General features: G+C 33.8%; 1 protein-coding gene across 1 annotated transcript in view; it reads left to right on the forward strand.

The window, feature by feature from the left end:
* GALNTL6 (polypeptide N-acetylgalactosaminyltransferase like 6) overlaps nucleotides 1–12,560 on the forward strand; it is an 876,998-nt gene that overhangs the window by 776,370 nt on the left and 88,068 nt on the right. Inside the window, exon 8 of the mRNA XM_028520463.2 lies at nucleotides 9,471–9,588. Coding sequence (XP_028376264.1) covers nucleotides 9,471–9,588 — 118 coding nt within the window. The remainder of the gene's footprint in view (nucleotides 1–9,470; nucleotides 9,589–12,560) is intronic.

Raw genomic sequence — 12,560 nt, forward strand, 5'->3', positions numbered from 1 at the left:
GCTTCCTTCTCAGCCTCTCTGGGGACCACCTCCTTGCATAACAGAGGCACACGTTGCTCCCTGACCCCCATAGTCATCATCACACAATAAAAAGTAAGAAAATTATACCCAAAAGAAAAGTGTTGTTTTGAAAAGGAAATAATACAAATGTATTTATCAGTAGTTATTTAACCCACTGTTTCAAAAATTCTAATTAATTATTTAACACTTCAAAGAACAAAATTTTTAGAAAAAAAATTTATGTGTTAATGTACACTAGCATTTTAATCAACAACTGAATTCTAATTAATTGTATTTTAGCTGAAATTGTTCAGAGTCATGGCCCGACTAAAAGTTGCTAGTTACATAATTGAAAATTATGTGGCTCATTTCTACGTTGATTGACTTAGGTTAATTCAGAGCTGAGTGGATTGTGCCCTTTTACTTCTGTTCAAATTCATATTGCAACCCATGTGTCCGGCATTCTCCCTATACCACTAATCTGAATGGAAATTGAGAGACAAGTTATTTTCTAAGAGGCCAAATTGAAGTTTCTTTCAGATTTCTGGAACAAAATTTTAATTGTTATTAGATTTTTAAAATAAATATTTTTGTATATTTATCTTTCCACGTGATTTTTTAAATTATTCTAACCCACAAAGGACACATGCATGCACTGCATTAAAATTTGAAATAATGCTTTATCTCAGAAAATGCATGCAAATAGGCAAAAAGCTCCTGGAGAAAGTTTTTATTTTTTTCAAACTCCACTACTTTTTTTTTCCCACATATGGGAGGAGAGTACAGTCCACATGTGCAGCAGAGAGCCTTAGGAAGATCAGTAGTTCCTTAGCATGCTGCAGGAATCACAGGGTGAGGCTACAAGCACTAAAAACTACATTCTTGTTTGCCAAAGACAACCAACCATATACCCTTTGAAAAGTGCTTTTGCAAATGAGAACATGAAGAGTGTTTCAAGTAAAGAATGGTTCTAGTACACTTGTACACTATAGGCTTGTGAATTAAAGTCAGCAAAGTTTCGAATATAAAAATTGATGTGAAAAAAGTAAACTAGTTTACCATAAGTAAAGAGGAAAGCATATTTATTACCTAGTTCGATAGACTTAATACAGAAAAAATTGATTTCCATTAAGGATTAGAAAAGTTATATTTCTATGGCCTGAAGAATACAGAATGTTCCATAGGAACATGTTGCTTTATGGTTACATTAATTTTAAAAGGCATCCCAAGGATGACAGGTATTTTTTAATAGCAAAACTCAAAACTTGATTTGTGATATTAGGAGAATTACTCGTGAAGTACATTAATATGTTGAAAGTTTCATGGATAATGAGCCAACATTAAACATGTCTACAGTGTATTAACATTTCCAGCCTAAACCAGCAAGAATATTTTGGGGGAACAAACTAGGAATACAAAGATAAATAAATGAGAGAGTGTGGGAAATAGAACCAATGGGGGAAGTTTCAAGCAATTAATATTGTATTTAAGACAGAAAACAGAGAGCAGAAGAACATGCTGAAAATAATAAACTGTTCTTTTTCACTTACTCTGAGGGGAAAATAACATGACACATTAACAAGTTTTGCTTTAATATATGAGGAAATACAGTCATTTTCTTCTCTCGACTTCAGTGAAACACTGCACAATAGTTAGCTCATATTTGTGTGGTGGGGTAGGAATTTTAACCCGTAAATTCAGTTGTGCATATTTCACAATATTAAATTGTCTTCAGAGCAATTTAAATCCAACTCTGAGTTTCCTTTAGCAATGTAGTAGGAAATTCAGTCTGTCTTCTCATGGCAATTCTTTCTTCTCATGGCAATTCCTTCTTCCCAGGAAGGGCAATGGTTCTCAGTCCTACTCAGGTCAAGTTATCAGAGCCGTCATTCTGATCAAAGTTGTCAGTACACAGTGGTTGCCACCAAGACCCCTACTCCCCAAGCCACTTGGCTTATTCAAATCCAGCAATTATGCCAATTTCATGCAAGGTAAAATTTGCCAAGGTCAAGCGTCCCAATGCGGGGGTTATAGCCTCCTCAGGTGTTACACAAGGAGGTCTTGACCTCTCCAAGGGCACCTCCACAAAGCAGGGCGGGGCCTCCCTCACTCCAAGACTTCACAGCTTCTGGCTGAGGACTCTACTGTTTCCTCTCCTTCCCCTCTTGGACACCTTGCACATTCTCTTCAGGCTGCTTAGACTCCCTTAAAAAGAGAAGCAGCAGCTTCTATTAGTCTTTCAGCAGCTTCTTCTTGCCACACTACAAAAATGACTGAGGCTGCTGCCCTGGCTTGCTTTGTGCTTGAAATCAGAAGGATGGTGACCATCAAAGGGAAAGAATAAGTAGTGATTACTGTACTGATGATGTGTGGTGTTATACTGACAATGCCTCTTTCATGCACCAGTAGGAACTTTCAGTGTGGACATGACACCGAGCACTTTGCATGCATCCCCTCTTTATGCTCTAGCTTCAGCAAGACTGGCCTGCTTCCATTTCTTGTCACTATTCTTCCCAAATCAGGGCCTTGGTACGCTATCTTCCTTAGCATCAAATCCACCCTTGACTCCCCTTCCTTTCAATTTTTTCAAATAATTTACCCTGTGAAACTTTTAAACAATTCCTCTCCAAATATTGTCATAATATGACCTGTCCCTGGCAATTGTTATCTGTAGACTGAAATATACTAATATTTTATGATAGATTTATAATTTCTCAGTAGGTTAGCTACTTTTATTTCACTCTTCTCCTATTTTATCAGGCCCTAAATCATTGGGCTTGGATTGGTATGAAACATGAACTAAGGTTTCAGGTTAGAACACAATTTATAATAAACTTTTAACTCCCAGAGGTGGAAAAGTAAACCAGTTTTATACTTTTATCTTTATTGCAAATGAGGATAGCACTTTCTAGGACTTTATCCTAAAGATATACTCACACTTATCTGGAAATTATATCTGTACAAAGCTATTTCTTATAAGAATTCTGAAATAGCAAAATATTGAAAATAATTTAAATGTTCATATATATATATTACACATGTATGTATATGTGTATATGTTACATGATACATATATAATATATACACATATACATCTACATGTAATGGAATAATGGGCAGGTATTTAAAAATAGAACAAGGGAGCTCTTTTCAACATAAATGATTGTCAGAATATATTAGGTAGTTTTTAAAAATTAAGCAAATTTTTAAAACCAAATAAGGGATAGTGTATATAGCATGCAATAATTTGTATAGAAAAGGAAAAAAAAGAAGATACATGTTTTTTTGCTTATGTGAGCATAAATATCTGGAAGGATGCCCAAGAAGTATAAATGGTTATTTGTAATAAGAGAAGTAGAGTGGCAAAGGATAGAGAGAGAAGCAAGAATTTTGTATAAACATGTGAATGTATTATCTATTCAAAATAAATTAATATTCTAGATGTTTTAAAGTAAAAATTAATGGTAGTTCTGTGGACTTCCATATCTGAACAAGATGGAATAACATGGGCTAGATTTACCTGCCCACCTAAAAAAAGTAAAATATCTGAAACAGTGCTTTTTAAGACATTCACCATCTGGCAATGAAGGACACTGATCCCTGAGAGATGGAAAATAATAAGGAGAGGCCTACAATCACACCAGCTTATTAACTTGAGAGAGTTTTCAGTTTGCAATATAAGGAAGAAGAACGTAGGTGGGGCCCCAGCTGAGCTGATTGGAGCCCGGAGGCTGGGCACAATGGCACAGCTAGAATCTCAAGGGCAGAACACCACAAGAAGAGAACTACCCAGAGAGTGCTTTGAAGATCTGCAAAGGGTACCTCTTGAATGCTCAGCAGAGTGCTGATAAGAGCACATGTGTGAAGAAATGACGCAAGATTGGGAAAAGAACGACTCGGGAGAATTTGAAGTCATGTGTATAGAATGCATGCAAGGCTGAGAGTAGTGTCTGTCCCCACAAGCCAGACTAAAAAACCTGATGATTTGCAAGATATTGCACAGAAGACACAGACAGATCTTCCCTTAAGGGTAGTGAGTAATTTGCCCTAGATTGTGTACTGCTTCAGTCATACCTAATAAATCTTAAGAGGAAAGCCAAAAGGGTCACACTGTTTCCAAGTAATATAACTGCATCCCATAACAAAGCCCAAAAGTCTTTAAAAGAATACCATGATATTCAATACCCCCAAATTCAAAAGTTCTAGACTCCAGTGAAAAGTTACCGGGTGCGCAAAGAAGCAGCAAAACATGGCCCATAATGAGTAGGTAATTCAATCAATTGAAACTAAGAAGTGACAAAGAATGAAGAGACAAGAACATTAAAACTATAAGTATAACACCATTCTATATGTTTGGTTTAGTACAGACATGTAAAATATAAAAAGACCAAAATGAAATACTGAAGGTGAAAATATAATGTGTGAGATGAAAAAGGCATTGGATGGGATTATCAGCAGACTGGACATTGCAAAAAAGATTAGTAAATTTGAAGGTAGAGCAATAGAAACTATCAAAAAGAAACACAAAGAGTGAATTTTAAAAATAGACAAAATGTGTAATTGGAGTTTCTGAAGCATCTGAAAGAAAAGTAAGGGCAGAAAGAATATTGGAAGAAATAATGGTCAAAAATTGTCTGAATTCCATGAAAACTCTATCTGCAGTCCAAGAAACTCACGTAATTACAAGCAGAAGAAACTGGGCCAGGTCATGGCTTAACAAAATTCAATAATATAGAGAAGATCTTCAAAACAGCCAGAAGAGTAAAGGCTCATTACCTACAGGAAAAAAAAGATAAAAATAACAACACATTTCTCAAGTAGAAGAGAGTGAGCAACATATTTAGAGAAATGAAAGAAAAAAAGCTATGTACCTAGCAATAGCCAGCAAAAATATCTTTAAAAAGTGTAGACAAAAAATTATGTTTTCAGATATGCAAAAGATAAAAGCCCCCTCATGAACACACTCCCACTACAAGATGTATTAATGGAAGTTCTTTAGACAGAAGGAAATTAATACTAGATTAAAATATGTATCTAAACAAAAGAATTAAAAAATGAGAAATGGTGTTCACACTATAATTTCATATATGTGAAATGTTATTATTTATATCTTTTTAAAAGACAATTGACTATTTAAATAAAAAGATAATATAATATGGGATTTATAACATATGCAAAAGTAAAATGTATGACAACAAAATATAAATGTTAGGAGAAGAGAAGTTCTTATAATATATGTGCAGTGGCATAATACCACTGGAAGGTAAACTGCGATAAAAATAAAGATGTATGGTGTAAACCCTGCAGCAACCACTATAATAACAAAGCAAGAAGTTTTTGTTATGTCAAGAAAGAATGCTAAATGGAATCATGAAAAATATTCAGTTAATCAAAAAGCAGACAGAGAAAGAAAAAAGAAACAATAAATAAGATCAATAGGAAACAAAAATGATAGGTTTACACCTGGCCACATGACAAACCGTAGTACAGGTGATCTAACTAACCCAACGGCAGAGGCTGTAAAACAGTGAGGTGCAAATATATGCTGCCTAGAAGAAAACCACTTTAACTATAAAAACACAATTAGTTTAAAAACTAGAGTGAAAAGATAAATGCTAGTGATTAGAGAATACAAAGAAACATAAAACATAGAGAAAGATAAAGAAAATAGAACTGGCTATATTAATATCAAGTCAAAATAGACGTCAGAGCCAAGAGTATTATCAAAGATGAGAAAAGTACTTCATATAATGAGATTAGTTTATCAAGAGCACATAAAAATCCTAAACATTTATTTTCTTACTAACAGAGCTACAAAATACATGAAGCAAAAAAAAAACCTGATAGAACAGCAAGAAATAAACAAATCCAGAATTATAGTCATATATTTCAATCCTTCTCTCAATAATTGATAGAACAAGGAGACAGGAAATCAATAAGAATGTAGGAGACTTGAGCACGATCAACTAACTTTACCTAATAGACCACAGCAACAGAATATGTATTCTTTTCAAATACACATGAAACATTTACCAAGGGAGACCATATTCTGAGCCATTAAAAAGTCAATTTTAAAAGGATTCAAGTCATACAAAATATATTCTCTACCAACAATGGAATTACTATAAATGAGAATTAGTAACTGAAAGATCTCAAACAAATCCCCAAGTATTTGGAAACTAAATTTTACACTTCTGTATAATCCATAGGTCAAAAAAAGAGAGAAATTAGGAATTACTTTGAGCATAATGAAAACGTGAATTTTCACATTTCATTTCATTTCATTTTTGTGTGTGTGGGATTCTGCTAAAGCAGAATTCAAGGGATATTTATAGTATTAAATATCTATATTAGAATACAAGAAAAGACTATATGCAGCTATCTCAGCTGCCAACTTAACTAGAAAAAGAAGAACAAATTAAATACAAAGTAAGTAGATGAATTAAAATAATAAAGACCAAAGAGAAATCAATGAAATATAAAACAGAAAAACAATAAGGAAAATCAATGAAACCAAAATAGATCTAGTTCTTTAAACAGATCAGTAAAATTGATAAAACTCTAGCCAGCCTGACTATCAAAAAATAGTGACGCACGCAAACATACTCAAAAGCATTAATCCTTATGAAAAAGAAAAATAAAGCCATAAGAAAATAGTATTACATTCCTGTTGTAATACTGAATTTCAAAAGACTGTCCACATCAACTATTGAAGAAGATACAGAACAAATGGAACTCAAACACTGCTGTTGGAAATATAAAATGATACTAGCACTTTGGAAAACAGTTTGGCAGTTTCTTTAAAAGTTAAACACATATGATCTAGCCATTCCACTCCTGGGCATTTTCATGGGAGAAATAAGAGAATATGTCCACACCAAGATTAATACACAAAATTTATAGCAGCTCAAAACTGGAAATAAGCCAAATGTTCATCAGTAGGTGAATGGATAATCAAACTATGGTTTGACCACGAAAACAGAATACTACTCCTCAGCAATTAAAAAACAGAATGAACTAGTAACACATGCTAAAACATTGATAAATTTCAATGATGTCAAATATAAGAAACCAGACTCCCTAAAAGAGTACATACTATAAGATTCCAGTCATATAAAAATATAGAAAATGTAAACTAACCTACAGTGACAGAAAGCAGATCTGCAGTTGCCTAAAGGAGGGGAATGAAGGAGGGTGGGATTATAATAAGGAAACTTTTGGGATGGTGAATATGTTCTTTTTCTTAAAAATGGTGGTGGCTACACAAAGGTATACACACTGAAGTCAGAACTTACCAAACTGTACACTTTAAAATATGTGCAAGTCATTGTATGTCATCTGTGTTTCAATTGCACTGTTTAAAAGATCAGTGAATAAATATGAGTAAATACATACATAAATCAAAAGTTCATTTCTATCAGTCATTCACAGTAATCAATATTGGGAACACTAATTGATTGGGGCCTTGGTAAAAACATCAATGAAGGTAAAGGGGATTCATTTGAATTTATTTTATTTTGTCTAAAATTAACCTAAAATATACTACATGGTTTGTTTTTTATAAACTCATTAAGAAAACAAGATATTATATTTTTTTTAAATTACTTACAATAAAAAAGTTCAGTATAGGACTTTCTCTTTCCCAATACCTATATGAATTCTGTAGCTATGATAATTTTAGTTTTGAGATTCATTCTGCACAGTAAAATTTTGATGTATTTTGGACTTATTTTTTTTTACATGATCAGTATATTTGTATGACTTAAGATCTTTCTGTTTGTGGTTCAGGTCAAACAGAATTGAGAATTTCTGTCACTGATGCCCGAACCCTGCAGAAGCAAAGGTTATACTGTGATAATGTGTTCATTGTGAGCTGTACCCAATACATGCTGCAATCCGAATTTGTTCCAGCTACAGTTGTAATTCACCTTTGAAATTCAGTGCATGGAAAATAGAAAAAGATTAGGCTGCTTCAGAGAGGGCTAAAGTAAGGTACATTTGGTTCTACGTTGTTTTGTTTTTTGGTTTTTTTTTCAAACTAAAAATCTGCCTGAGATTTTTTTTTATTCTGCTCACTTTCCCAGGAGAAAAATCACTTTCTGCCACATAATCTTTCCATCTATATAAAGCCTGAATATTAAAAAAGATTCTTAAACTGAAGAAGACCAAGTACCATCTTAACATGTAAAGTCATTAAAATATATAATACACTTAAATTCAGGTTCATATTGCTTAAGTGCCACATTTAATGTTACCAAGAGCAACTCTTCAGTGGGTCTATAAATTGGTGTCTAATATGTTTAAACACATTTTAAAATGTGTATCTTCAACCTTTAATGCCTATACCCTTATTTAGAAATACCCTTTGTTTCAAAAACTTGTTGAAAACTCACAAACCCTGTGCTCACCGTGTGTGTGTTTATAGATCTGCTTTTCCCACATAGGGTGTTCTCTAATTGCTTTATATCCAAATTGATGTAGTCGCCTCTCTTCACCCCCAAACACTGAAAGAGAAACAGTGTGGTAAAGAGCTCAAAGGCTTTGAACTCAGAGGTTCTGGGCCCCAAGGCCACCACACACTGACTCCAAGCTTGGGCACTGTTTTTAACCTCCCTCTGCCTGTTTCCTCAAACAGTACGTAAGGGTGATATTCATAGGGTTGCTGTGAGGATTAATCAAGGGAATAGGGTAAAGCTCTCAGCCAAGAGCCCAGCTCATGGTGAGCTCTCAAAAAACAAGAACTACATTTGAACTACAAATTTTTAGAGTTGGGCCCCATTATTTTAAATTCTTTTATTCTATAGCAACATATATACAATGCATCCTAGCAGAAATGGAATATTGAACAAACTTTTTTGACCAAAAAAAATATCTCTTGAAAAAGCAAAGAAGGCCTAAAAAAATAATATAATTAAGCAGAAAAGACCTAGTTTAAATTCCAACTTTGGTCTATTAATTAACTAATTCTGGTTGGTTGTTATAGTCCGAGTGTCCATCTGATAGTCTGTAAAATGGACATGACCTATAAATGACAGATGCTTGGTGAATGCATACTGAGAGATGTAATCAAAGATATTGCCTACAACAGCAATTTCTATAATTTTATATGTCTGACAGGATAATATCCCTTTCACTTTGGGGAAAAACATAAAATTGAGTGATATTTCTCAATATATTAGTCACTAATAATCATGTATGTCTCTCTAATGATAAACCTAGGGGGCAAGTGTGCCTCTACAGGGCATTAGTGGCATTACAACCTGAACTGCTAAGTTTAAACCTTGTGAGAATTCCAAGTACAATTACAGACCGTACAAGAACCTTACAACTACTTACAGGAAACTAGTGCTAAAAAACTCCATGCGGTTGACCACTGAAAATATCTTGAATTTGTTTCTTTTTTTTTTTAAACGAAACATCATTGTCCTTGATGTTCATCATCCTTTAAAGATTATTTTATTCATTTCCAGGTCTCCTGTCATGGCTGGAGGTCTCTTTGCTGTGAATCGAAAATGGTTTTGGGAGTTAGGTGGCTATGATCCGGGTTTAGAAATCTGGGGAGGAGAACAGTATGAAATCTCTTTTAAGGTAAGCCTCCAAGACCTTCTTCACACTATGTTTACAGAATTTTGATGAGCCTGATGGAATGTCATTATTTTGTTTTGTGAGATGGCAGGATGAAAATAGACATGTCGCCTTCCCAAGCCAGCTTTTGGGTGAGGGAAACTAATTCCTTCTGATGTTTCAGTGAGACGTAGCCATGCAATGAAAAAAAATACATAACAGAAATAATTCAAGATCCCATGTGCAGGTTGAAAACTTGGTTTACCCTCAGAGCTACTGCTCCCTGACAAGTGCATTCCCTCTGAAGCGCTTAAAAAATATAGGTAGAAGAATGAGGATGAAAGAATTCAAATTTATTGGAGCTTTTGCCCTATCTATTTGTTCTGGAAATAACACTGTACATTTTCATCAAAACCAGTTACTCCAAAATTTCAATAACAAAAGTAATTTTAAATGATGAATCACAAATTAAACCTATTTTATGTAATTGCAAAATAAGCAAACATTTTTAATCATTTTTATCTGAAATTGTCCAAGTCTCTACTTGCTTTGACCATAAACACTCAGTAAAATTATATACTTGATCACATATATATTTATGGTAGATATCAGATTTTAGGGTTTATAAATGAAAAAACTTTACCACAACATGTGAAGACCACATAAACAGAGCAAAATAAACTGTGCGAAAGATTGTACTCCCAACCTGCAAAATATTGTTTTTCCTGAAAGCAGTCCCAAACCAGAAAAAAACATTTTTCACATTATTATTGTTCCTACTTATGTAGAAGAATCATTGATTCTTGCAAGATTTATCATATAGAAATCTCTTTAAATACAATACATATGCTTTTCCTAATTATTTCCATTGTGAAATCAAATCAATTCTTGCTGAGCAAAAAAAAAAGTGTATTCTGAGTATAGCATAAGTCAAACTAAGGAACCCAGCTAAACTTTTTGAATTGATGAATAAAAAGCAATAAAAACTGATTTTTATAGAATTGTAACAGCTATCTTCAATGTGTTAACAGAAAAGATATGTTGCCCTCAAAGTGTCACAAAAGAAATATCCACAAAGGGGTGCTCAGGAGGCATGACTGAGGCTTCAAGACATCTAGAATTTTCCACCTCACTATGCTGCCAATAATCCTTGAAATACCATTTATCAAATTAGTGCTTTTCTTTTATCATCTCCCAGACACGTCTAATGTCACATGTGAGCTACCTTTTTTCTTAACCTTTTTATAAATACATGGTTTAAAATCCTTGCATTTACCAGTGTCACTTGGGCTTCTCTGTTACAGATGCACACTTGTCACATTGTATATAATAGGAGGTAATAATAATAGAGTAATAATGATAGAAATAGCATCTACTATCTTCACCTGTGTTATGAACCAGATGCTCAGCTAAGGGTTTTATGCGCACTATCTAATTTGGAATCACAGCCCTGAGATGTAGTTATTACTCTATTTACTGATGAAGAAACCGAGATTTTAAGTGTTAAAGATTTTAGATTAAATTATTTTTAACTTTTAAAGGTTGAATAAACTACCCAGTGCCACTTAGGGATTAAAATGTTCCATTTCTGCTAAATTGCAGAGATGCAGGAACATGAAATTCTCTGACACCCAAGTCATATCTACCAACACCATTCTAAAATTCACTGATCTCTACCTAATTGTTCCTCTCATTGAACAGAAGCAAGTGACTCCATTGTAGTCTAATAGCAAAGCAACCAACTTCCTGCCACCCCTGGCAAAATATGGCTGGTCAGCAGATACTGCCTATAGCTGGGAGCAAAGTTTACAATAATGCCTTCAACTGGAAGCATTAAAGATAAAAATAGCATTGCTGTATTTGCACTATCATCAGAATTCAAGGGATTCTTTTTATTTTCACAGCTCAAGAAATTTTTTCTCAAATTCTCTTAATTCATGAATTCTTTAAGTTTAAAATATTATTAAGAACATTTCTATTTAGCAGTAGATGCCTAGTTTTGAATACTGAACTGAATGGTGGATAGAATTGCTATTGAATGGCAGGAGAGTTTGCAGAATATACATTTGTATTTGAAATCACAAAGGTATTTTCTGAACCAACATAAACTTGCATCTCTCACTTCTCTGTCACTCGTATCTATCGCATCTCTTCTGGGTGACCTGAGATTTTATTACTCCATTTTCAATATTTTAGTTATCTGTCATTCTGACAGATATAATTGGAATGCAGCCCTGTCGACTTTGTCTAGAAACCATGGCAACAGCGCTGCGAGTTCAGGACTAAATTGCCCTGGGTTGTTTGGTTGGAAAGATAGCTTCTTTGGTGACAGCTATGTCATGTCATACAGGGTCCCGTTTTAAACATATCCCTTCATTCTTCTCACTATTGTGTGATGACCTTGGGGTTCCTGTCCCTCCTTATTAGCATTTGCAACATGAGGAAGACAAACTTAAACAGGCTTAGTAGAACTTTTATTGAAGTAAGGAGAGTTTTCTCTTTGTAAAAAGAATCAAAAGAATTATATACAATATCTGGGTTAAATGGTATTATACAATACCATTTAAAGTAAAAGAGAAAAATCAAATGTCTGCATTTTTGGACATATCCCATAAATTATAATTAATTTTACAGCATAAAACACTTCAAGATATACACTGGTCAGCACTTAAGCTTTGGGAAATATGTATGGATAACTAAGAGTTCACTAGTGTATCTCATACCATAATGTAGAAAGTATTTGAAGTCTAGAACTTAAAAGCTCTAATTCAAAAGATTTCTATTGAGAGTCATTATCAGACATCTTTGCTAGTTGTTTATTTTTCAACCAAAGAATCATTGCACCACAATTGATGACAAGATTCCATCGCCATATAAAAGTATTTCCAGAGAGCTCTGCTTTATATAAAGGGTTTAGATTTGGTTCAAACAGTATTTGGTTAAAAGTGCTCCTCAATTCTTTTTCTCTCTAAATACCTTCCCTTCCTTTTTCTAAC

Source organism: Phyllostomus discolor, chromosome 8 (genome assembly GCF_004126475.2).
Source record: "Phyllostomus discolor isolate MPI-MPIP mPhyDis1 chromosome 8, mPhyDis1.pri.v3, whole genome shotgun sequence".
NCBI lineage: Eukaryota > Metazoa > Chordata > Mammalia > Chiroptera > Phyllostomidae > Phyllostomus > Phyllostomus discolor.